At 45.0% G+C, this 27812-nt stretch overlaps 1 protein-coding gene across 1 annotated transcript; it reads right to left on the bottom strand.

The window, feature by feature from the left end:
* LOC310650732 (pappalysin-1-like) lies at positions 1-27812 on the bottom strand (the record flags this gene model as incomplete). The annotated part of the gene is given in 10 exon segments (XM_083380319.1): positions 1-125; positions 128-233; positions 235-482; positions 485-511; positions 2160-2281; positions 7214-7406; positions 9102-9395; positions 14537-14682; positions 21136-22207; positions 27749-27812. Coding segments are annotated over 10 exon segments (2397 nt in total).

Below are 27812 nucleotides of genomic sequence, written 5' to 3' on the forward strand. Positions count from 1 at the left end.
TTACGTATCCAGAAATCTCCGACTGAGGTCCAAGATGAGAAACGAAGGACCTTTTTGAAATGGGGGGTCCCGGGAGACTTTGTATTGGATGGGCCGGCATTTTTTACACGGTGAGCTCTGTGGACCGAAGTGATCATAGCAGCGTCGATCTCCAGCTGTTCGTCCAAGGTGTAAATCTGTATGCCTCGGACTTCATCCTTCATCTTCTCTGCGTCCAGTCTGATGGTCATGGGGGATGTCGCAGAAGAAGTTCTGAGGCCCCAAGTGAGACATTTTCTCCTCCACCATCAACAATTTGATGTCGTTTATGGCTTCTTTGGAGTCCCACTCGGGGGACACATAAGTCACCCAGATGGTCAGAGATTCTGGGATGACCGGATATTGAAATTGAAGCTGAAGGTAGCATCCTTGAGGTTCAGGGCAAGCTGGTGGGACCGATTGCTTGATGACCGCTGAATTGGGAGTCCATGTTCTTACATCAGTTTACATGGCTGTTCCACATCTGGGTGCCCTTGAACACAAGAGCAGAAAAAGGCAGGATGGAATCAGACTTGCATTAAACCTACTTGGAAACTTGGAATGCCCAGGATTCTCTAGGACCTTGGCTCCAACAATCCCTATAAATGGATGTAAACTACCTTCGTTTTCTAGGACGGGGGTCTTCAGCCTTGGCAGCTTCAAGAGTTGTGGACTTCAACTCCTGGAATTCCTCAGTCAGCCACTGCATGAAATTCGGAGCTGAACTGTGGTCGTAAGATGAGAACTAACTACAGTCACAGCTAGAGGAAAAGTTGCTCCAAACCAGGGGTCTTGCAGCTTGGGCCTTTCATGACTTGTGGACTTCAACTCCCAGAATTCCTCACCCAGCGTGCCTGGCTGAGGGATTCTGGGAGTTGAAGTCCACAAGCAGGGGTCATCCAACTTGGGCCTTTCATGACTTGTGGACTTCAGCTCCCAGAATTCCTCACCCAGCGTGCCTGGCTGAGGGATTCTGGGAGCTGAAGTCCACAAGCAGGAGTCTTCCAACTTGGCCCTTTTATGACTTGTGGACTTCAACTCCCAGAATTCCTCACCCAGCGTGCCTGGCTGAGGGATTCTGGGAGTTGAAGTCCACAAGTCATAAAAGGGCCAAGTTGGAAGACTCCTGACTTAGGGTGAGATCTGAAGAAAAAAAACCAGCCTAGTTGAATCCAGCTCCTCAATCCTAAGAAAGTCTAGGACACGGGTCTTCAAACTTGGCCCTTGTATGACTCCAACGTTGGCAACTTCAAGACTCGCCTGACAGTGAGGACAATCTATCAGTGGACCAACGTGCCTCCAGAAGTTGTGAGCGCTCCATCCCTGGAGGCTTTTAAGAAGAAACTGGACAGCCACTCGTCTGAAATACTTTAGGCTGTCCTGCTGGAGCAGACTAGGAAACCTCCAAGGTCCCTCCCAACTCTGTTTTGTATTCTTATTTTCAGGGGTATTAAAAAAAAAAATGGGTAGAAAAGTGTAAAGCATTACTCAGACCAGCAAGCTCCAAAACTCAAGTAGAAAACAAACAAACAAATAAAAAAAACAAGAACAGAAGCACAGAGGGGTTGTTTTGAAAAAAGAAAAAGAAAAAAAAAGCTGGACGTGGTCACAAAGGATGGCAACTCGGGCTGGTAAAAGCAGAGGGGAAAAATGAAACAGGTGCCGAAGGATTACACAATCCAGAGGAGCCGCAATCGACAAGTCTCAGTTTGCAAAACCGTGCAAAGGTTGAGTCAGGAGAAAGAGAAGCTGGATTTTGCACCCGTTCAGAAGAGACAGAACGAGCAAACGTCTTCCTGGGTTTTTTTTATATTTTTATTTTAAAAAAAGGCAGGTCTTGCTTACTTACACCGCCGAGGAGGAGGAGGAGGAGGAGGAGGGAGGGAAGAAAGAAAAAAAAGTCCTCCACACTTAATTATAAATTTGTTACTCATCCTTCACTGCTTTCCCCCTTGATTGCCTTTCTTTGTTTGCTTTCTCTCCCCGAAATTCGTCATCCTTCCTAAGTATTAATCATGCTGTCTGAGGAGCCTTCCATTCTGGATCTGCAGGAGCTAAGCGCCTTTTTTTTGCGTGCCTGCAGAGCTTCTCTTTCTCCGTCCCACCCCTTGTCCGGTGCGTAAGTCGCTTCTGAGGCTGACCTTCAGCTCCTCGGGGGCTCCAGTGGCCGGAGGGATCACAGGGCATCGGCGAAGAGGCACTGGAAGCGTATTGCACCAGAACTCGTCCTTCCCCACAGAGGTCACAGGACGATCCCACTTCTCTAGGTGGCCAGGAAGAGAGAAAAGGAAATGCTACAACTTAGTAACAGTTGAAAAGAACGTTCGTTCGTTCGTTCATTCATCCCTTCCTCTCTCCTTCCCTCCCATCCTTTTTTCCTTCCTTGCTTCAACTCCTTCCTCTCCCTCCTTCCCGCCCCCCTTCTTCATTCCTCCCTCCCTTTCTCTCCATCCTCCCGCCCTTCCTTTTCTTTCTCCTTCCTTCCTTCCTTCCTTCCTCCCTTTCTCTCCTTCCTCTCTCCTCCCTCCTTTTTCCCTCCCTTCCTTCTTTCTCCTTCTTTCCTTCCTTCCTGCCTCCCGCCCTCCCTTCTTCATTCCTCCCTCCCTTTCTCTCCATCCTCCCTCCCTTCCTTCCCTTTCTCCTTCCTTCCTCTCTCCCTTCCTCTCTCCTCCCTCCCTCCTTCCCTCCCTTCCTTCTTTCCTCTTCTTTCCTTCCTCCCTTCCTCCCTTTCTCTCCTTCCTCTCTCCTCCCTCCTTCTTTCTTCCCTCCCTCCCTTCTTTCTCCTTCTTTCCTTCCTTCCTCCTGCCCTCCCTTCTTCCTCTCTCCTCCCTCCCTCCTTCTTCCCTCCCTTCCTTCTTTCCTCTTCTTTCTTCCTTCCTCCCTCCCTCCTTCCTTCCTCCCTCCCTTTCTTTCCTTCCTCCCCCCTTCCTTCTCTTTCTCCTTCCTTCCTTCCTCCCTCCCTTTCTCTTCTCCCTCCCTTCCCTCCCTCCCTTCCGTCCTTCCATCTTGGTGTTTCCATGGTTTACTGAATTATGATTTATTGAGATTTGGGATACTATACAATAAGCTACCATCCTGGGTCCACTATTCGCGCCGTACGTTGACCTCAACCCCACCAGTGTGACTACAACGAACCCCATCTCTAGCTGGGTCTGCCTCTTGGTGGATTTAATCTTTTAGTTAAGACTTCATCTACTTCTTCGGTCCCAATCGCCAACACGTCTCCCCGCTCCCCAAATTTCCTGGCAAGTGCCTGGAGGTCGAATTATACTCCTCGTGGTGGACTATGACTAAAGGGCGAGAAACCAATTTCTCAGCCCTGTAAGTAGCTTTAAAAACCAAAAAAAAAAAAAAACAAAAAAAACAAAAAAAACCCCGCATTCCCCGGTGAAGAATGTATTTGTTCAATGAATCACCTTCTAGGTCTGGGCCCATCTTGCTGATAATCAGCTTCAGAGACAAAACATTTTTTTTTTGGGTAGCTCAGGTTTCCACCTCTCTCTCTCCCTTGGAGAGATGGAAATCAGGATTGAAAAATGAAAGCCTCTCGGCCAGCCCTCCCCTTGAATCAGAAATTCTGTAATATGCGAGCTATTTTTTTTTTTTTTGGGAAGAAGGAAGGAAGGAGAAGAAGCAAGGGATCGAGAGACGGTGGATATGAATGCCGCTGCCCTTTTGGAAATCAGGTTTGGGGTGATGCGCCCCGAGTTGTTGTGTTGCAGTTTTAAATCTCCAGGGGGACTGTTGATTGAAGGACTATGGGTGAGATGAAAGCAGTCTTCCAATATTTGTCACAAAGAAGAGGGAGGATGATCAAGGGACTGGAGGCTAAAACGTATAAGGAACAGTTGCTGGAATTGGGTATGTCTAGTTTAATGAAGAGAAGGACTAGGGGAGACATGGTAGCAGTCTCCCAGTATCTCAGGGGCTGCCCCAAAGAAGAGGGAGTCAAGCTATCCTCCAAAGCATCTGAAGGCAGGACAAGAAGCAACGGATGGAAGCTAACCAAGGAGAGAAGCAACCTAGAACTAAGGAGGAATTTCCTGACAGTTGGAACAATTAACCAGTGGAACAACCTGCCTCCAGAAGTTGTGGGTGCTCCAACACTGGACATTTTTTTTACAAAGAGACTGGACAATCATTTGTCTGACATGGAATAGAGTTTACTGCCAGAGGAGGGGGTTGGACTAGAAGACCTCCAAGGTCCCGTCCAACTCTATTATTCTGTTATTCAGAATGCTCCAACCACCTTTCCCATCTGCGTCGCCCTGATTCCAGACTGAATATAAATACTGTTGCAAAATACCTGGTGTGGGGGTAACAACATTAAAAAAAGGGCGCTTTGGTGCAGTCAAGAAATGAATGGACTTTTTTATTCCCCCCCCCCCCGATGCAATCCACATTCTTCCAAACTTCCTAGTTTCTTCTCTTACGCATTCGAAAACTAACAAAACGCCCATTGTTGCAAAAGTCAGAGGGTGCATCTTCGCAAGCCTGAAAAGCAGCATTAGGCTTTGCTTCTAAATAAAAAGCATTTATTAGTAGCTTGGTTTAGGTGATGCAATTAGCTAATTTTAGACCTCGGTCCTCTTTGGAGGCTTGCGTGCATTAGCTCACCTCTTGCGATGTGATGGAAAAACCAGTTCGTTTGCCTTTGGGGGCTCCTTTCCCATATATCTCCCTAAAGCTTGGCTTGCAACACTTTCAAATCCATCCATCAAAACAGAGCTGGAAGGGACCTTGGAGGTCTTCTAGTCCAACCCCCTGCTCAGGCGGGAGACCCTATACAACTGGAGACAAGTGGCTGTCCAGTCTCTTCTTAAAAACCTCCATTGTTGGACCGCCCACAACTTCTGAAGGGAAGCTGTTCCACTGGTTAATTGTCCTCACTGTTAGGAAGTTTCTCCTTCCTAACAGTGGGAACAATTAACCAATGGAACTAGATAGATAGATAGATAGATAGATAGATAGATAGATAGATAGATAGATAGATAGATAGATAGGATAGGATAGGATAGGATAGATAAAGAGAGAGAGAGAGAAAGAGAGTGTGTTGGATGGGCAGATGTAGATAGGTAGGTAGGTAGGTAGGTAGACAGACAGACGGATGGACAGACAGATGGATGGACAGAGGGATGGATGGATGGATGGGCAGATGGGTGGGTAGATAGGTAGCTAGATACACAGACAGAGACAGAGACAGATGGAAGGATGGATGGATAGAGGGATGGATGGATGAATGGATGGATGGACAGATGGACATTCTGGTAGAAAGAAGTTCCCTAAGGATGGGCTCCAGCATGAATCCAAAAGCTCGGAAGGCGAAGCCTCTGGTCCCGGTGACCGACCCAGATTGGATCCTGCAACATTATCCTGGGACACGTAGATTCGCCTTCATTCATGACATGCAAACTTTCCCATCCCAAAGCTGGTCTGAAATATTGGGGAAATTAAAGGTAGTAGATGGTCGAGTTCAAACAGCTATGATACGTCTCCGAAGTGGCAGATGAGGTCCATCTGCATTGTAATCTATAGGGTAGAAATTCCTGAGGACGATTAGCACCCCGGTAACCATCTAAGATTGGGGTTCCGAATTTTCAGTGTGCCACCTGAGATGAACGCTAAATTTGCAAGAACTTACAAAACAGGCGGGTTATCATTCAAAAATGAGATTTTAAGCAATTCTCGCCCTTCGGTCTTCAGAGGGAAGAAGTCATTGCAAGATTTATTTATCCAAGGTTTTTTTTGGGGGGGGGGGGACTCAGAAAACGGTGATATCATCGAAGGAAAATGTTTCCTTTGATATCCCCCAGGTCATACCTGCTCGACAAAACACGGACCCTCCCAGTGGAAGGGTCTGCAGAAGAAAACGGAGTGTTGATTTAAGGTTGTTTTTTTGTTATGAAATCTTAGATCAAACTGGCTGGCAACTGGATGTCATTTAAGTATCCGTTCGCCCCTGGCTTAATAAACACAGACGGAGGGAGGCTGAAGAGTGACCTCGGGGCTGGTGTCTTTCATTACACAACAATTAGCCTTCGATCAGCATGCCTCTTAATAGACAGATTGAATTTATTTCGGGTCCAGTCACCACCTCACGAAACTTAAATTGAATGCACATTTGCGTGGCCTCTATTGATCCTTTGGGGGGAAAGCCGGATGGAAGATGGCGCTTGGGTCTGAACGGGAGGCCCACGGAAAAAGGGAAAGCTGGAAATGAAACCTCCAGGGTAGGTGAGGGACGACTCGACCGCTTTATTTACTTGTGAAGTTTGTATGCCGCCTGACTCACAATCCAGTGATTCTTCTCTAGACAAAAGGCTGGCGTGAGGTTGAATTTTGTTGCTGCTCCGTCCCCTACGCTAACTCGCAGGAGTTCGTAAACTGATTGAATCGGGTGCCGTAGAAACCTAGCATTTGAACCGGTCAAAATATTATCGAATCATGCTGAGCATCAACCTGTCAGATTGTGGATGAGTCTGAGGAAGGAGTTAAGCAGGGAAATAGTCTGGAATCCTTAGGTAGTCACAAGAGGGCAAGGTCTGGCCCCTCTTGAATGCCGCTGAACTCTTCCAGTGTGGATCTAACTGTTCACACCTCATATTAATATTAACCTTCCCAGACTGATTGTCTACACTTGAACTAGACCAGGGGTAGGCAACCGTGGCTCTTTTATGACTTGTGGACTTCAACTCCCAGAATTCCTGAGTCAGCATGGCCACATAAAAGAGCCAAGATTGCCTACCCCGGGACTAGACTATATTCAACAACATTCAAGGGGATCAGAGCTTGCCCTCTTGTGCCCATGTAAGGATTCCAGACTAATTCCTTGCTTGACTCCTCCCCCAGGCTTGGCCAACCTCTCTCCAACGCAACCTAATTATTTTCAACATTTGTTACGTGGCTAAACAGCTCAGATGCACAACATCTGTTCCATTTTGTTCTGGAATAATTCTTCAGCCCCCTTCCCTTTCTGAACTTAATTTTTGCTCTACTCTTTCAGCAAGGTGCCTCTGTGAGTTTTTCTCCTACGGCACTCAGATGGGTAGGCCCTGCTCCTTAATCCAATGCACACCCCACAAAAGGGGACAACCATCCAACAACATTCAGAACTCCTCCCTCCCATAACATTGACAGCTTTCTGAGTCTGCCTTTTAAAATCACCTGATGGACACACATTGTCCCAGCCATTCACCTTTCAAAGAAGTGCTGGTCGATCGGTGGAAACCATTCCAGAGTAACAGAGGTTTCTGTTCGGTCCACAATCTGAGGCATGATGGCAATGGGAGCTGGCTTCTTGACCGGTTGCCAGCTTTGATACACAAGGTCTAGGTAGCAGTGCATACGGGCCACCTGGTTGGGGGTGAAGGAATTGGTGCAGTCATCATCTGGAGTTGCGCACACCATCAAAACAAAGAAGAAAAACCAGGAGAGAGAGAGAGAGAGAGAGAGAGAGAGAGAGAGAGAGAGAGAGAGAGAGTTAAGACTTAGGACAACAGGATTTCCCAGTTTTCTACCTAAACACTACTAGCAGCTGAGGGTAAAACTTAATTCTCCGAGTTTGTGGGTTGCTTTCCCCAACGTTTCATTACCAGGCTAGGGAACATCTTCACTCCACAAGCTATTCCATCAAGAGACACATTGACCTACAACCAGAATCTAAATCAGAATCTAAATCAACTGCACAGCCAACCAGAGACAGCACTGACCCCCAACCAACCCAGGCAAGCCCCCCCCTCTCCTCCCCACACTAGCAGTTCACCTCCCAATGACCCTGACTTAATTTAACCTCCCCCTTACAAGACCCACCACAAGCCTCTCACTGATGACTCACACCTGACCCTTCACAAGACCCATCACAGACCCTCCCTTGACACACCCACACCTGAAGCCCTTATAAACAGAAGAAGGCTGAGGCTGACCTCCCCTAAACTCTGCTGAAGATGTTACCTAGCCTGGTCACGAAAATGTTCGGAAACCAACCCACAAGCTCGGAGAACGAACCCCCACCCTCATCCTATCCCTGAGGTTTTTTTTTGTTTTTTTTAAAATTCCATTTATATCCCGCCCTTCTCCGAAGACTCAGGGCGGCTTACAAGCTTAGCAGTAGCCTTCATTCTATGTATATGCCTGCTTATTAGGGCTTTCACACACACACACCCCAAGCGGCATTATTACAAAGTCAGCTTAATTGCCCCCAACAATCTGGGTCCTCATTTTACCCACCTCGGAAGGGTGGAAGGCTGAGTCAACCTTGAGCCTGGTGGGACTCGAACCTGCACTAATTGCAGGCAGCTGGTGTTACTTAAGGAGGCATTAGCCCACTGCTAATGCCTCCTTAATATTAATATTAATATAATATTAATATAATATATTAATTATATAATATATATAATATATAATATAATATTAATATAATATAATTAATATAATATTAATATTAATATAATTAATATTGCAAACTACTAGCAGCTTTCTGAACTCAGCCCAAGTTGAACTGCTGTATCTTAGTTCAGGGGTCCCCAATCCACAGTACTGGGCTGCGGCATGCCAGCAACCGGTCCGCACAAACAAGCAAAGCCCCATCCGTGGGAGGCAGGCAGCACACAAAACCACGCACCCTCCGGTCCGTGGAAAAAGCTCTCTCCACAGAACCGGTCCCTGGTGTCCAAAAGGTTGGGGACCTCTCTCTTAGTTGGTCTACAAAGCTTGCTTGAAGCTGAGCTGTGCTTCTGAAGACTTTATGGGGAATGTCCATGCTATAATATGCCAACACTTTTTGCTTCCAAGGTATTATTTTCATCTCTCCCAGTCTGGACCACACAGTGCTTATATCTGCATCAAACACAGTTTTGGTATGGAGCTCACCAGCTTCTTGAATTCAGTCCAAATATTGTACAACACTGTCTAAAGCCGGGGCGTCCAACCTTGGCGACTTTAAGACTGGTAGATTTCAACTCCCAGACTTCTCCGGCCATGGGGATGGGGAATTCTGGGAGTTGAAGTTCATAGGTCTTAAAGTTGCCAGGGTTGGGTCTAAAGCCTACAACCAGCAAATTACCCCAGCACGAAAGAGCTGTTACCTGCGTAGCTCATAAAGTTGTTGAATGGTGTATTCTGGAAGTTATGGAACCCACACATGTTACTACTAGCAGGGGGGTCGCCACAGACTTTGTGAGTTGGGGTAGGATTGGTATCGGGGCAGAGATCCCCCGTTTCGAAGGACGGTTCCGTTTCCACGCAGGGGTCGCTGCAGGAGAAGATCTCAGAGACCCCCTTGAAGACATGGTAGAGTCCAAGGCTGTGTCCAACTTCATGGATCATGGTGTGGGTGTGACCAGCAATGCCATAGAAGGAAGGATTCAGGACGATGCCTCCTGAAGGGACAAAAAAAGAGGGAGGGACATTGTTGCATGTTGGCGCCTCCAGAGACGTGGTGAATGAAAGAAAAGCACAGACAGATGCAAGGCTTGCATGAAGCCTACCGAAAAGCACTCGCAACGAACTTCCTTTTGGTGGGGACAAAAATGAATTGTGTGGGACCCAGAAAGGAAGACAAATGACATCTCTTTGTGATTATTTCCTCCTTGTTTGTAGGCTTGGAAGCAAGGAAGGACGTACAACAACAGAGAAGAGGAGGAAGAGGAGGAGGAGGAGGAGGAGGAGGAAGAGAATCAGGGTGAGGGACTCCAATAGGCTTCAGTGGCATCTTTGCTGGAGCCCAATAAGCCAATTTATTTGTCTGTCTGTTTGTTTCCTGCCTTTATTACTTTTATGACTAACTCAAGGCGGCAAACATATCTAATACTTCCTCCTCCTCCTATTTTCCTCATCATTAACAACCCAGTGAGGTGAGGAGAGCTGAGAGAGAAGGACTAGCCCAAAGTCACCCAGCAGGCTTTCACGCCTAAGGCAGGACTAGAACTCACCGACTCCTGGTGATTGGCCAAAAGTCACCCAGCCAGCTTTCATGACTAAGGCGGGACTAGAACTCACCGACTCCTAGTGATTGGCCCAAAGTCACCCAGCCAGCTTTCACGCCTAAGGCGGGACTAGAACTCACTGACTCCTGGTGATTGGCCAAAAGTCACCCAGCCAGCTTCCACACGTAAGGCAGGACTAGAACTCACTGACTCCTGGTGATTGGCCAAAAGTCACCCAGCCAGCTTTCACACATAAGGCAGGACTAGAACTCACTGACTCCTGGTGATTGGCCAAAAGTCACCCAGTCAGCGTTCATGCCTAAGGCAGGGACAAGAACTCATTGACTCTTGGTGATTGGCCAAAAGCCACCCAGCCAGCTTTCATGACTAAGGTGGGACTAGAATTCACCAACTCCTGTTTGACTGGCAGTCCAAAACCACCCAGCCAGCTTTCATGACTAAGGTGGGACTAGAATTCACCAACTCCTGTTTGACTGGCAGTCCAAAACCACCCAGCCAGCTTTCATGACTAAGGCGGGACTAGAACTCACCGACTCCTGGTGATTGGCCCAAAGTCACCCAGCTGGCATTCATGGCTAATTTGGGACTAGAATTTACCCTCTACATTGATTTCTTCGCTCCCTAGACCAAAGTGGAGCCAATTCCTGGACACAGTCACCTGGGAACGTAATACCTCCAAGCGATGGCGCAGGAATCCAAACAGAATCCGTACAGAGTGTCTTTGCAACAAATTCATCCCAAAGCACAATTCATCTGGTCTTTTCCAGGTTTTTTTTCCCCCCTACTCGTTCACGGATTTGATATTTGGTTTTCTTTTGTTTATGCTTCTCTTTCTTTCTGATGCTTGGAGATATTGGAGTGGGGGGGGAGGGAAAGCATCTCCCTGAACGGAGAAGATAAATATCGCAGTACAGGCTGGCTCAAATTTATCAGGGCCGTGAAGCTAAGCAGTTTGTTTGATTCTTCTGTCTGTTTGAGAGTGGGTGGGTGGGGGTGTTTGGGGGGGGGAGAGGAAAGGAACCGTATATTTTTCACTGCTGTTAAAGATCTAAATCAATTACCATTTTTTCCCATTTAAAAGCGAACGAGAGACAGATCGTTGTTTTGGGGGGTTGGTTTTTGTTGTTGTTTTTTTTTGGTGCCCCGATGATAATTTATTCCAGAGTTAAGATCTGGACAACAGAACATATTTCATTTTATTTTCTTATTAAACAGGTATTGGATTTAGAGAACTAGTGGGGGAAACAAATATGGAAAGGCGGGGCAGGATTTTTCTAAGCGAGAAAGGTGGCTAAACAGGAAATTAATTCTGTCTATTCCCCCTCCTTCCTTTGGGGCTGACTTCTTTTGGCACAATAATTAGAATTGCTGCTATCACAGGTAAATTCAGTGAAGCGACTCTGCCTTTGAACACCAAATAGAGTAGAGTAGAGTAGAGTAGGGTGGGATGGGATGGGATGGGAAGGAATGGAATAAGAATAGAATAGAATAGAATAGAATAGAATAGAATAGAATAGAATAGAATAGAATAGAATAGAATAGAATAGAATAGAATAGAATAGAATAGAATAGAATGTAGAGCAGAGCAGAGCTTAGCAGAGCAGAATAGAATAGAATAGAATTATGGGATGGAATAGAATAGAATAGAATTATGGGATGGAATAGAATAGAATAGGTTCTATTCAATTAACCAGTGGAACAACCTGCCTCCAGAAGCGGTGAATGCTCCAACACTGGAAGTTTTTAAGAGGAGACTGGACAGCCATTTGCCTGAAATGGTATAGGGTTTCCTGCCTGAGCAGGGGGTTGGACTAGATGACCTCAAAGGTCCCTTCCAACAACAACTTCTTCTTCTTCTTCTTCTTCTTCTTCTTCTTCTTCTTCTTCTTCTTCTTCTTCTTCTTCTTATTATTATTATTATTATTATTATTATTATTATTATCATCATCATCATCATCATCATCATCATCATCATCATCATCGGCCAAGCATGATTGGAGACACAAGTAATTTGTCTCTGGTCCGTAAGCTCTCAGTGTACATACAAACAACAAAGTGATAAATCATAAGGTACCAATAACAGAAAGTAATAGGAAAGATGAGAAGTATAATAGCAACGCAGCCCTACTATATGGGTAAATATCCTCAGGCATAAGTCAGTGCTGTGGGAATTAGGTGTTCAGCAGAGTGATGGCACAGGGGTGGGGGTGGGAGGGTGGAGACTGTCTTTGTGTCCAGTTGTTTCTCAGCCTCCTTCTGACCTGCACAATATACAGGTGCTCAGTGGAAGGCTGGCTGGTTGTGAATGTTTTTTTTTTCTGCAGTCCTAACTAATCCACTGAAGTCCATACCTGTCCTGTTTGGCGGCTGCACCAAACCAGACAGATATAGAACTACAAATCATTCCTCTGTAGAACTGTATCAGCGGCTGCTTGGGCAGTCCTTGCTTTAATTAAACCTTAAAAGGGAGGACGGGCAGCTGACCATGTCGCCAAGACAACTGCTAAATCCAGCAGGAGGTGCTAGAAGAGAGCATAATGTTAATTAGTCCAAATATCCAGTTATTGGAATTGAAGTGTTGGGTTCCTCTTTGGCTGTTACACAGTTCAGAGAATAACAGAGTCGGAAGGGACCTTGGAGGTCTTCTAGTCCAGCCCCCTGCTCAAGGAGGAGTCCCTATACTATTCTGGACAAATGGCAGTCCAGTCTCTTCTTAAGAATTTCCAGTGATGGAGGACCCACAACTTCTGAAGGCAACGTCCGTCCCACTGGTCAACTGTTCTCACCGTCAGGACATTTCTCCTTAATTCTAAGAGTTCTTAGTTCGACTTTTGGTTTCCTCCTGCGGCTAATATTGAAGTAGAAGGTAGATGCAAGTGAAGTTGCCCTCTAGGTATAGTTCTCTCACCCAATTGCCTATCTCAGCTCTGTTTCTCTCCATTATAGAATATATTCTCATGAATTACGGTGCCTGGAGCGTTAATCAGGGGGTGGAGGACCCCAGGACAAGGTAATTTTTTTTATATTTATCATACTGAGTTGTGCATCTCATAAACATTCTATCTTGGAGTTTAAAGCATCCTCTCTCTCTCTCTCTCTCTCTCTCTCTCTCTCTCTCTCTCTCTCTCTCTCTCTCTCTCTCCTTTCCTCTCTCTCCTCTTCTCTCTCTCTCCTTTCCTCTCTCTCTCTCTCCTCTCTCTCTCTTTCTCTCTCTTTCTCTCTCATTCTCTCTTTCTTCCTCCTCTCTCTTTCTCTCTCTGTCTCTCTTTCTCTCTCTTTTTCTCTTTCTCTCCCTCTCCTCTCTTTTTCTCTCTTTCTCTCTCCTTCTCTCTCTTTCTTCCTCCTCTCTCTCTTTCTCTCTCCTTTCCTCTCTCTCCTCTTCTCTCTTTCTCCTTTCCTCTCTCTCTCTCTCCCACACACACACACACACACACAAACACAATTTCAGGGCTGACATCACTTGGGTTTATAATCTTTTTTTTCCTGCCTGGAAGTCAAGAATTATGAATATTTTTGTTGTCTTGGTCTCTCTCTCTCTCTCTCTCTCTCTCTCTCTCTCTCTCTCTCTCTCTCTCTCTCTCTCTCTCTCTCCCTCCCTCCCTCTCTCTCTCCCTCTCCCTCTCCCTCTCCCTCTCCCTCTCTCTCTCTCTCTCTTTCTTCCTCACCCCCCATTTTCTGTTTATAATCCTCTATTTAATCCTTAAATAACCTCTGGGCTATTTAAGGCTACAGTTGGAAAGGAATTTTTTTTTTTTTAAAAAAAGAAAAGAATCCAGAACAAAAGTTGATGACATCCCAGAGTCTCCTTCTTAATGTTCACACCAAGTCCTTAACTTGATTTCTGAGTGAAGCATTGTTACGGCTTCGCACACACCCTCCTGATCCATAAACTCTGGAAAGGTTTTTACACACTGAACCTGCTGTACCTTCCTCCCAAACGGAAGCGAAACTAACCAAGTTATTGCTAAGCACATTGATTTGTGCTTTAGATTGTAAGCTGCCCTGAGTCTTCGGAGAAGGGCGGGATATAAATGGGATTAAAAAAAAGAAGTTTAGCAGGGTCTACAAATTCGGCTGGAACTTCCCTCGAACTGTTGAGGCTTGGGGTGTATGAACACATCCCACGTGCCCACCAAGACTCACTTCTCCTGTTCAAATTCCCTTGGGGTCTCAGCAATAGCAAGAGCTCTTAGATATAGGCAGGCAGTCCTCAACATGTATGACACCCCTGAGCCCAACATTTATGTGGCTAAGCGAGACATTTGTTAAGGGGGAATGGCTCCCTTTTAACGACTTTTCTTGCCTCTGCAATTGATACGCTAGTAAACTGGTTCTTAAGGGGATCCCCTTGACTTTGCTTCACGGCCCAGGGACACCGCCATGCTCATAAATGTGAGTCGGTTGCCGAGCGTCCGAATGTGAGTCACGTGACCCCGGGGAATGCTGCAAAGGTCATAAGGCTGAGCAACGGTCCCAAGTCCCTTTTTCCACTTCAATCGGTCACTAGATGAACCGTCGCGAATCGAGGGCTCCCTGGACTGCATTCTAACCCCTGCACCGCCATGGCGCCTTACCCAAGTGCACCAAGGCTTCTTTGTCCCAAGGAAAGGTGGCCATGCCAGCCAACTCTTCTTCAGAAGACTTGGCAAAGAAGATGTTGAGATGGGTGGAGCCGTTCAAGCTGAGTCTGTTCTTCAGCTCCTTGACGTCCAAGTAGGCCCTGAAACGAGAATGAGAAAGATCGGTTAGCATGTCAACGCTGCTCATCCTCATACCTGTTATCAGGTGTATCTGACACACGTCAACTTCTGAGGGGCTGTTGGAAGACTTGCCTTGCCCCAGCCGGTCTGTCTTTGGGGGACGAGTCCTAAGTCCAGGTTTTCAAGAGAAGATTGAACATCCATTGGTTCAGGAGGGTTTTAAGGTCTCCTGTCTTAGGCAAGGGGTTAGGACGAGAAGACCTCCATGATTCCCATCCAGCCCTGGGATTGTACATTTCTATGCGAATGACCTATCTTTCCAGAGAGATCAAGGGTTCAAATTGGCCAGCTGCAGGAAGAACCACCGTTCAAATCCATCCACCTGTTTGGGCAGAACATCATGGGGGAAGCGAGCATATCAAGAAAGATGCTTTTGTGACATAGGAACCCAGAACGTTCCGAGAGCCGGAATGGGACACTTGCTGACTTATGCTTATTCCCAAGAATCTAGTCCAGACATGTCAAACACAAGGCCCGGGGGCCAGATACGGCCCGCGGTTTCATGCAGCCCGTGAAGCCATCCTGGAAACAGTAAGGGAACGGCCCCCGCTGCCTTGGCCCTGGCCCAGAGACCCTCCTCCTGCCAGAGACCCTCAGATCTGTCCCACTCCTGCCCAGGCCCCCATAGGCACCCTTGATGCCAATGATGTAGAGCTGGCCACGCCTACCCAGTAAGCCATAGGCACTCTAGCCACGCCCACCCAGTAGGCCACGCCCACCCTGGCCATACCCCCCCCCAGGGCAACCACAATGCTGAATGAAATTGAGTTTGACACCCCTGATTATAGTCAACGGGCCTAATTCTTCGCGCCTGACATGCGACTCATCGTGCAACTTTGGGGTGGTAGAGGAAGGACTGGGCCTAGGAAAAGAAAGAAAGAAAAAGAAAGAAAGAAAGAAAGAAGCGGAGGGCGCGCGCTCCTGGTCCACTATTCTCCAAAGAGAATCACCAGGTTTTGAGGGGCTGTTTATCGTGGAACATTCCCAAAGCCAGTCCGCTCCACTCTTTTGCTATGTTGGAATTCCTCGGATTCTTTTCTGGAATTCCATTCCCAGGAGGAAAGGAGAAGCTATACGAGAGCTGGCAAGACACCAAAGGTTTCAGAGTCCTCCCACAAGAAGCGGCGGGGGGGGGGGGGAGGGAATTAAAAAAACAAAAAACCCGACCAAACAAAGCTAGACAAAAAAAAAGAATGTTTCCACAATACCATGATTGCTCACGCATTTTTTTCTTGCTAGTTCACCAGCCTTCCTCGCCGTCCCCCCCCTCCCCACACACACACACACACACACTCCCCACCTGCTGATGAAGTCAGTCAAACTGGAAATAGCTTTGGCCTTGGCTTCCCCAGCCCTTCCTTTCGTTGAATCATGAAAGCTACCTCCCTAGGCACACACACACACACACAAAAAAGGAGAGGGTTTTTCCCTTCCACGGCAGTAGCTCACTCTGGAAGATGCAGCTCGGCTAAGGATGACCCCTATGCTTAAGCGTCCTCTTTGTAGGTTAGTGGCCCAAGAGCAAAAGGGTGGTCTGCAGGTATTAGGGCAAGTGTCCTTAGGAAGAGGTGGAAGATTTCTACTCCTTGCAGCCTTAATTTTTTTTTTTTAAGAGAGAGTCAAAGCTCCTTCCATTCCCCCGCCATCCAGTCGGAGCCGAAGAAGCCTCTTGGAGGACAAGGGAAACGTCTTCAAAGAAAAATGGAGGAAAAGTCCAGTCGCCTCTTGGGAAATTAAAAAAAAAATTAAAAAAAGCACCTCGGGGACAATTCTCTAAGTCCTTTAAGAATAAGGCGGAAAAACAGAAGCCTTTCTTCCTCCCCCCGCCCCCCCCAGCCCAGGGAAGCGAAAGACTCGAGTGGGGTGGGGTGGGGTGGAAAATCGGCCCCGGGACATCTTGGCATCAATTTTCAGCTCAGGCTGATTTCATGGAGGATTTGAATCATAAATAGTTTATTGTCGCCCATTTCCTTATTCTGTTTGGAGGGACAGAAGGAGCTGAGTCAGAGACGAGGTAAGGACAAGCTGCTAATGTCCACTGGTGGGAAAAGGGGTAGATTTTTATTTATTTATTTTTTTGAAATCGGCCTCCCAAAGAACCAAGCACCACCCGTTCCTGTGTGTGCAAGCTAATGTTACTACATCTCTTGGTCTCCTTTCAAGACGGAAATTTTTCCTGGCCTTTCCCATCAGGCTGTTCTATGTTTGGACAAAACCTCTTCTATTGATAGTCTTCCTTGGGTGGCTATTAAAAAAAAAACACAACAAAACAAAACAAAAAAAACACAGAGGTTTTGATCGAGAGCAAGTGAAAGTCTCTTTTCGAGTGAAAGAACTCTTGGAAGGCAAGCTGTTGCGATATCTCACAGCTTGGAGGTTCTTCCTGTCTTCGGAAGCCGGATCAAATGACGCCATCAGAAACGATTGCCAGACAGGATAGGGAGATGCTAAGGCTGGGTGGGTGGGTGGCGGGTGTCGACAGGGGAAAGCTTCAGGCTAGGGGGCTGGTGGGTTCACCATTTGATTCCATCCGTTGCAGTGTCCAAGTTGCCTCCCTCCTGTTGAAAAATGCTGGAAGCCCAGATCGACTTCGATTACTCAAGTCAATAATAGTGGTGGTGATGCTCCACCATCACTGGAGGAAAAAAAAAATTAAGGAGGAAATTAAGGAGGAAAAAAACAAAAAACTGGAGAGCCACCTGTCTGAAATGGTAAAGGGTTGGACTAGAAGACCTCCAAGGTCCCTTCCAGGTCTATTCTGATTGATTGATTGATTGATTGATTGATTGATTGATTGAAACAGTAGAATAGATTGCCTACAGATGTTGCGGGTGCTCCGTCACTGGAGGTTTTTAAGAAAAGATCGGACAGGACAGATTTGTCTGGAATGGTATAGGGTCTCCTGCCTCAGTAGGGGGGTTGGACTAGAAGACCTTCAAGATCCCTTCCAGGTCTATTCTGATTGATTGATTGATTGATTGATTGATTGATTGAAACAGTAGAATGGATTGCCTACAGATGTTGCGGGTGCTCCGTCACTGGAGGTTTTTAAGAAAAGATCGGACAGGACAGATTTGTCCGGAATGGTATAGGGTCTCCTGCCTCAGTAGGGGGGTTGGACTAGAAGACCTTCAAGATCCCTTCCAGGTCTATTCTGATTGATTGATTGATTGATTGATTGATTGATTGATTGAAACAGTAGAATGGATTGCCTTCAGATGTTGCGGGTGCTCCGTCACTGGAGGTTTTTAAGAAAAGATCGGACAGGACAGATTTGTCCGGAATGGTATAGGGTCTCCTGCCTCAGTAGGGGGGTTGGACTAGAAGACCTTCAAGATCCCTTCCAGGTCTATTCTGATTGATTGATTGATTGATTGATTGATTGATTGATTGATTGATTGAAACAGTAGAATGGATTGCCTTCAGATGTTGCGGGTGCTCCGTCACTGGAGGTTTTTAAGAAAAGATCGGACAGGACAGATTTGTCCGGAATGGTATAGGGTCTCCTGCCTCAGTAGGGGGGTTGGACTAGAAGACCTTCAAGATCCCTTCCAACTCTGGTTTTGTTTTTTTTTTAATTTTAATCCTGTTATTCTATATTCTGATAAAGTGGGATCCTCTTTTTTCTCAGAAAAAAATGCAGCAGTCTGGAAGGAGGCAAAATGCTGACGACATACGACAGCAGCTTTCTAGGACTTGAGGGGTTGCCCCACAAAGAAGAAGGGGTCAACCTCTTCTCCAAAGCACCAGGAGGAAGAGAAGGAACAATGGCCAATCAAGGAGAGAACCAAGCTAGAACTAAGGAGAAATTTGCTGATGCCGGTGGAACATCTTGCCTCCAGAAGTTGTGGGTGCTCCATCGTTGGAGGCTTTTAAGAAAAACATGGACGGCCACCTGTCTAAAATGGTATAAGGTTGAGCAGGGGGTTGGGCTAGAGGACCTCCAAGGTCCCTTCCAGGTCTATTCTAATTGATTGGTTGATTGATTGATTGATTGATTGATTGAATCAGTAGAATGGATTGCCTTCAGGACTTGTGGGCGCTCCATCAATGGAGGTTTTTTAAGAAGAGATTGGACAACCATTTGTCCAATGGAATGGAATAGGGTCTCCTCCTTGAGCAGAGGGCTGGACTAGAAGACCTCCGAGGTCCCTTCCAACTCTTCTGTTATTCTGTTATCACTTGAGTTTCTGATCCTCACCTTACTCCAGTGGGTTTTGTCCCGATAAAAGTAGATTTTTTTAATATAAGACCTTGGCTAAAGGGATAATTGATGAGTAACCTCTTTTTTTTTTAATTCCAGAAGGATGTTCAGGAAGAGATATAATTCATAAAACGATATTCAGGTTTCTCTGCCTTAGCATAAACTAGGTTCCAGTATTTGAGGGGGCTGCCACAAAGAAGAGGGGGGGGTCACATTATTCACCAAAGCACCAGAGGGCAGGATGAGAAACAATGGGTGGAAACTGATCAAAGAGAGAAGCAACCTGGAATTAAGGAGAAACTTCCTGACAGTGAGGACAATTAACCAGTGGAACAGCTTGCCTCCAGAAATCTTGGGCGCTCCATCGCTGGAGATTTTTAAGAAGAGGCTAGACAGTCACTTGTCTGAGGTGGTGTAGGCTTTGCTGTTTGAGCAGGGGGCTGGACTAGATGACCTCCAAGGTCCCTTCCAGCTCCTATTCTATTCTTGGGACAGATGTAATTTTTGTTTTGATCTCTACCTAAAGATCTGGGAACTTCTTAAAACCCAAACAGACTCCTAGCTGGAGCAAGGAAATGTTTGTCCCCTGGTCTCTTCCTCAGAAAACCTAGGAATAATTTAAGAGTGTTTCACCTCACCATCTATCAGACCTCAAAAAGGCTCACAAAATCCCTTGCCAGCTATTCATTTTTTTTATGTCTTCTTCTTTACAGGCTGTGCCAAAGCTCTCTTGAAGCGCCACCAAGATACACAGGGGCCCAAATGATAGCTACTGTTAAGACAGATGTCTTATATTTTTTTTAAAAAAAAAATAATGATACGCCATTCATCAAAACCAAGTTAACGGGGCAGCAATGCTTTTAAAAACAGGTAACCACTCCGCATTCATGTCTCTGGACACATCTCGTCCTTGATACGGTTCTCAGATGGCCATGGCAGAACGGTACAAATTCATCGGCTTTTTCATGTGCCTCCAAGCTTTATCGGTTCTGCTTTAGTTTATTGCTGGCATCAAATACTCACAAAAAGAACCAAGGGCGCCTGCCTTCCCTCTGGGGGTACGCTTCTGTTCCAAATCTCCGCAGAGATAATGTTACTAAAGCAGAATGAGATGGGAAGGGCAGGTGAAACGAGCAACTGGCCGATCCTTGGCTGAAAGCCAAATGGTTTGCAGAATGTCTGCCTATTTGGTCACCGAGAACTGAAAAAGAGTTGGTGGCACATAGTTCATCTAAAATAATAAAATAAAATAAAATAATAAAATAAAATAAAATAAAATAAAATAAAATAAATAAAATAAAATAAAATAAAATAAAATAAAATAAAATAAAATAAAATAAAATAAAATAAAATAAAATAAAATAAAATAAAATAAAATAAAATAAAATAAAATAAAATAAATAAAATAATAAAATAAAATAAAATAAAATAATAAAATAAAATAAAATAAAATAATAAAATAAAATAAAATAAAATAAAATAAAATAATAAAATAAAATAATAAAATAATAAAATAATAAAATAAAACAAAACAAAACAAAACAAAACAAAATAAAATAAAATAAAATAAAAAATAAAATAAAATAAAATAATAAAATAAAATAAAATAAAATAATAAAACAAAACAACAATAACAATAACAACAATAACAATAATAATCAGGGCTTTTTTTGTCATAGAACGCTCAGAACGGAGTTCCGGCAGCTTTTTTGGATGGAACCTTGTAGGGTAGGGCAAGGCGGGTTGTATGACATGTGTGAGTTCCGGCACCTTTTTCTTTTACAAAAAAGCACTGATAATAATAATAATAATAATAATAATAATAATAATAATAATAATAATGATAATAGTAGTAGTAGTAGTAATAACAATAATAATAATAAATATAATAAATATTAATAATAATAATAATAATAATAATAATAATAATAATAATAATAATAATAATAAATAAGCCAGGAAGTTTGCAGATGTGGGTCACACAACTCCAGCATTGTGCAACTGTCCTAAGTACATGCCAAGCACCCAAATTTTCCTCACGTGACCTGTTGCAACCGTCGTAAGAATGACAAACGGTCGTAGGTCCCTTATTCAGTGCCGCTGTTAACTTCAAACGGTCACTGAATGAATGGCTGCGAATCAAGGACTACCGGGTAGAACGTGTGTAAAAGATCTGGTGTGAAATAAATTGTGATTTGAAGGTGCCTACCTGTTTGGAGAATCGGGGTCGAAGCAGGTCTTGGTGACATCCGTTATGTCCGGATTACAGCAATCCCCACCGTCAAAGTTGTACTTGTCCGAGTTGCAATCCATGTCGCAAACGCCGTTCTGCTTCTTCTTGTTGAAGGAAAGCTGACGCACGTGGCGGCAGTCTCCTCCATCGTAGCCGGTCAGCGTGTGGTTGCACTCCGGATCGCAGCTCTCGTCTCCAATCTTGCTGATTTCGCAGTTGGCCAGGATGAGGCGGTTGCGAAGGGAGGAATTGTCGACCTCCAGCACCTCCATTTCCCACGAGATGTTGTACGGGCCGAAGGCGTCGTTCAGCTGCTGGTGCTGGAACTCGATCTGTTGCTGGCTGATGGTCGGGTTGCGATGATGGTCGTCGTAGATGTTCACCACGCGGTAGCGGACCACTTTCTGGTGGCGGAAGGTTGGGATCTGGTTGTAACTGGTGATGACCTCCACGTTGTCGCAAACAGTTTGCCCACAAAGAGGAGGCTCCAGGCTGGTGTCCAACAGGTAGTCAGAGTGGGAGGTGAACTCAGTCAGAGGAAGACGCGGGCTATCTTTCATGGGCGACCAGCTGCTTTTCACATTCAGTAGAGTTTCCTGAAACACTAGCTGAGGTAGAGGAACATCTACTTTGCTGGCCACCAGAGTCATGTCCGACAGTATCTCCTTCTGAGAACGGGCTGCTCTCCAAAGACTAAAATGTTCTATGTATCCTCGGTAATTTTGGTTCAGGGCATTGCCGCCCAACATAAGGACCTTACACTTCAAGGTCAAAGGGCTGAAGATACTCCCCACCTGCTCTCTGCCAGTTGCCACCTGGGCACCGTTGACATACAACTTCATCAGACGTCCATCGTAAGTGATGGCAAGGTGAACCCACTGATTGGGAAGGTAGCTGCGGTGGTCTGTGATGGTGGTGAGCTTCCAGGCCCGGTCGGTCTTCAAGGAGAAAAAATAGCGAGGATCTTGATTGCCCTGGTCACTGATGTTGTTAATTCCCAAAACCCATCCACGGTCAAGGGTGGTGTAAGAACATTTGTCGTATAATCCTAAGTGTCCGCAATGCAAAAGGAAAGGGAGGAAAAGAGAGTGAATATGGGTGAGCATGACATCATGATATCATGATTTAATTTGGTACAGAAGTCCTCCGTCCTGGATTCACCCCTTACTTGAGCCCATCCATCATTCCAACGTCTAATATCAGCAATCTGAGAACTCTCATCCATGCCCCTTGAAGTACACGCTTAATGTCAATTAATTGAACCAAAGCCTCAGTAGCAAATGCTTTATTAGTGGATTCTCAGATCCTTCCTAAGAATGACAGTTCCTAGAATTCTTCTGAACAAATCCGTGAGAGGAGGGAGGAATATAAGATACTTATTTGTGCACAAAAGGTAGAAGACGTCTCATCTCACGTTATCAAACAATGTATTAACAAACTACCGACAGGTTTTGAGCATTTTCCATTAAAGAATTCTTGGGAACTGCTTTGGGAAATCTCTCACAAGGATGCATTTGCTTACAACTGGTTGTATTGTCAGTCCTCATCCAGAGGGGTTTCAAAAAACCCCTAAGAAATGTACTTGCCTATTGCTCCTTGACCCCATACGCCAACAACCTTCATTTCTACCCTACCACAAAAATCTGACACATCCCTTATTAGGTGAAGTGTGGAACAAGTTGGAAGGAGGTAGTAAAATACCGAGAGGATGGGCACTACTACATATAAGCTTCCACATTAGGAAACAAAGTGGTCTACAACCTTGGCTGTTTATGCGTGTAAGAAGGTACGCAATTGAGTCATCTGGAAGAACATCCATTTTGTCATCATGATATCTGAACTGGCAGTGATGTCTCTACTCCCTATGTAGTCTACTGCCTCTAAAGACCGCCTTTGGACAAGATTGAAGAACAGCTCTTCAGGGTGGTCTAACAGGGGGGCGGGGAGTATCAGGTTCTCAAGACAAGAAGAGGTTCCTCTGTCGTCACAGCTCCTACTTTGCGTCCATGATTATTGTCCCACAGGTGATTTTTCCAAGAGACAGCTGGACGTTTCTTTGAAGACCCTTTGCTTCTCATCCAAGAAGCTTCTTCGGCTCTGACTGAATGGTGGAGGAATGGACGGATTTATATTCCCAGCTGGTCCTTTGTCTTCTTTTGGAGATCCTTCCATTCCACACCACCATCCAGTCAGAGCTGAAGAAGCTTCTTGGATGAGAAGCAAAATGTCTTCAAAGAAAAACAAGAAAGTCCAGTTGCCTCTTGGGGAAAAAAGAAAAGAAAAGAAAGCCTTTGGGACAGTCATGACCTGGATGACGGAGATCCAACATGGACATTTTGAGATGGTTAGAGGCAGATTCAAAAAAAAAAAAAGATTGTTGGGATCAGAAGTTCTCTACCATCACCGCTCCTATTTTCGTTCCAAAGAAGCAGATTAAGAACCAGAATCAGAATAGCGCTGGAAGGGACCTTGGAGGTCTTCTAGTCCAGCCCCCTGCTCAAGCAGGGAGTCCCTCTATCATTCCAGACATGTGGCTGTCCAGTCTCTTCTTAAAAACCTCTGGTGTTGAAGCACCCACAACATCTGAAGTCCACTTCTGTTCCACTGGTGGATTGTCCTCACTGTTAGGAGGTTTCTCCTTAACTTCAGGTTGCTTCTCTCCTTGAATTAAGGAGAAACTTCCTCGCAGTGAGGAGCCTGAGCTTCCACGTTCCTCCCGTCCAAGTCCAGGGAAGACCTGCCTTCACGTCTACTTTGCTGAAGGAAACAGATAGTGGGTGGGTCATACTGAGCCTTGATGGAGCAGTGGGCTAATGCCTCCTTAAGTAGCTGCCTGCAATTAGTGCAGGTTCGAGTCCCACCAGGCTCAAGGTTGACTCAGCCTTCCATCCTTCCCAGGTAGGTAAAATGAGGACCCAGATTGTTGGGGGCAATTAAGCTGACTTTGTAATAATGCCGCTTGGGGGTGTGTGAAAGCCCTAATAAGCAGGCATATATATAGAATGAAGGCTACTGCTAAGCTTGTAAGCCGCCCTGAGTCTTCAGAGAAGGGCGGGATATAAATGGAATTAAAATAAAATAAATTAAATATTTACAACCCCCTTTTGTATTTTTAGAGGTCTGCGCAAATAAAAAATGGAAGTGCCTGCTTTCTAATAATAGGGAGCGGGGGTGTTTGTTTTTTGTTTGCTGAGGAAACACTTAGCTGTGGTATTCCCTACTTACAGTTGCCCACTAAACCTCATGCGCCGCTGAAACTAAGCCAAGATACATCTCATTACAATAAGGTTCCTAGGCTGTTTACACCAGCTTCCACTCTTTTCCCTTTGCCTTGTCTCTTTCTAAACTGGGCTGCAGGGTTTGCAAAATGCCATACAGCCACCGACTGGGTCATAGTGATGATAGAATGTCATCCCTCTTGTCTTTTTAAAGGACAGCCGTCAAAACCTCCGCCCACCTGGATAGCCATGGGACCCGTGTTCGGAGTCAAAATGCAGACTGAAATGAAGGATAGAGTTAAGGGGGAAAAAATAACACACTAAAGTAATGGATTAACAGAGTTGGAAGGGCCCTTGGAGGTCTTCTAGTCCAACCCCCTGCTCTGGCAGCAAACCCTATCCCATTTCAGACCAATGGCTGTACAATCTCTTCTTAGAAACCTCCAGTGTTGGAGCATTCACCACTTCTGGAGGCAGGGAGTTCCGCTGGTTAATTGTTCTAAGTGTCAGGAAATAACAATCCTAAGTCTCTTTTTTCCCCAGTGCCGTTCTAACTTCAAACAGTCGCGACATGAACTCTAGTAACTCAAGGACTCTATGGGTAGTGAATGATTCCAAGAACCCATCATCCACAGAAGCCATAACAACCAAGCAACCTAAAGCAAATGAACCATTCTATAAAAAAAAAAGATGTTGAGACCCTGGAAAAAGTTCAGACAAGAGCAGCTAAGATGATCCAAGGCCTGGAGAACTAAAACATATGAAGAACGGCTACGGGACTTGGGTTTGGCTGGTCTAAAGAAAAGAAGAAACAGGGGAGAGATGATAGCAGCGTTCCAGTATTTGAGGGGCTGCCACAAAGAAGAGGAGGTCAAATTATTCTCCAAAGCACCAGAGGTGCAGGACAAGGAACAATGGATGGAAACTGATCAAGGAGAGAAGCAACCTGGAATTAAGGAGAAACTTCCTGACAGTGAGGACAATCAACCAGTGGAACAGCTGGCCTCCTGTAATCGTGGGCGCTCCATCACTGGAGGTTTTTAAGAAGAGACTGGACAGTCAGTTTTCTGAAATGGTATAGGTTCTCCTCCTTGAGCAGGGAGCTGGACTAGAAGACCTCCAAGGTCCCTTCCAGCTCTATTCTGATTCTGGTTCTCAATCTGCTTCTTTGGAACCAAAATAGGAGCGGTGATGGTAGAGAACTTCTGATCCCGACAACCTCCAAGGTCCCTTCCAACTCTGTTATTCCATTCCATTCCATTCCATTCCATTCCATTCCATTCCATTCCATATCCTATCCTATCCTATCCTATTCTATATATTCTATTCTATTCTATTCTATTCTATTCTATTCTATTCTATTCTATTCTATTCTATTCTATTCTATTCCATTCTATTCTATATTTCCTATTCTATTTTATTCCATTCCATTCCATATCCTATCCTATCCTATCCTATCCTATCCTATCCTATCCTATATTTTCTATTCTATTCTATTCTATTCTATTCTATTCTATTCTATTCTATTCTATTCTATTCTATTCTATTCTATTCTATTCTACTCTACTCTACTCTACTCTATTCTATTCTATTCCATTCTATATTTCCTATTCTATTCCATTCCATTCCATTCCATTCCATTCCATTCCATTCCATTCCATTCCATTCCATTCCATTCCATTCCATTCCATATCCTATCCTATCCTATCCTATCCTATCCTATCCTATCCTATCCTATCCTATCCTATATTTTCTATTCTATTCTATTCTATTCTATTCTATTCTATTCTATTCTATTCTATTCTATTCTATTCTATTCTATTCTATTCTATTCTATTCTATTCTATTCACTCAGAGGTGGCACCCAAGTTAGCAGGACTTTTGTGCATGATTGGGATGGCTTCTCTGTGAGATGTTCGCCTTTCAGAAACGAGGAAGAAAAAGGTCACGGAGATATGAGTGGCGGTTAGGAAGAAGAGCAGAGCGAGGGGGACAGGACCCTGTTTATATCAAACCTGCCAGGAAGAGACGCCTGGGTGGAGATAGGCCACCTGGCCATGTTCTTCAGAAAAACAAGGCAAGCTAATTCCCTTCACACACACACACACACACACACACACACACACACACACCAGTAAGTTCTGGAACTTGTCATGACTTTCATGGCTGGGATAAGCCAACCCAAGGTGACAGTTGTGAAAGGGGAATTTTGGTCAACAATCAAAGCTGCAGTTAAGAGGCCCATGGACGGGGAGGAAAGAAGTTGGAGCTCCCTTCTTTTTCTCCTTTGCATGCTTTAATCACTTAGTATCAAATTTGCCGCAGAACGCTTGAAAGAACAACCACTCCAGCAGAACCTCTACGAAGCTTTCATCCGGCCAGCAGAACATAATTACAAGAGACAGATTTGGGTTAACTATTTCCACGGTGCATGCGACTGAATAAAGTTGGGGAAGACTGACCCGACTTATTTCCAAAAGTCAGCGGAGATTATTTTTTTTGGGGGGGGGGTATCTGTTGGGTAGAGTTAGGAACGAGCAGAAGGAGAGAGGAAAAACTTTGCTTCGCTGGCCTCAAAGCTCTCCTATCGCCTTCTTCCAAGTGAACCTGAAATAATTCAGAAGTTGTCAAAGAGGCAACCCTCAACTCTTTCCCTGCGTGGTAGTAGTACCGTAACAGAATAGACAGAGCTGGAAGGGACCTTGGAGGTCTTCTAGTCCAACCCCTTGCTCAGACATGGAGGGGAGAAAGCTGAATCTTCTCTTACAAAGATGAGACGTAATGGGCATTGTTGTAGATTGTGATGTTAAAGAAACCAATTTGATGTTTGAATATGATAACAGCAGCACGGTTACTGGTGGGACAATATTGGAAGAAGGATAGTTTGCCCACTATAGAAGAATGGGTGTTTAAAGTTGCGAATCTTGCAGAAATGTCTAAGATTTCTGCTTACTTGAAAGATCATTCACAGGAAAGATATATTTCAGTTTGGAGGAGATGGATAGATTATATTCAGAACAAATATGGGACTAAAAAGTTCCACTTAGCTTATGAGTAGATTTTAGAGGGATATTGTTATTGATTGTTGGTACTTTGTATGTATTTATGTTAAAGGGGAGTTAAAGCACATTATGAATGGTTAATGGTATATTATGTATATTTTTTTATTTAGAATATGATTATTATAACTATAATCCTGTATTTAGCTCTGGGAAGTGGGGGGGGGAAGTGGGCGGGTTTGGGGGGGATTTGGGGATATATTGTAAAATCTTGTTTTTGTAAAACTCTTTAATAAAAAAAAAAGATGAGACGTCTTGATTCGTTGGGAGAATCAGGCTATCCCAATCCCATATTGGAATGGGACAACTCACCATAGCCAACTCGCTGCAGCCACCTCACCGTGGCCAATTCATTCCCTGTGGGACGATTTGCCAT

The sequence above is a fragment of the Vipera ursinii genome (genome assembly GCF_947247035.1).
Source record: "Vipera ursinii genome assembly, contig: scaffold_214, whole genome shotgun sequence".
Lineage (NCBI taxonomy): Eukaryota > Metazoa > Chordata > Lepidosauria > Squamata > Viperidae > Vipera > Vipera ursinii.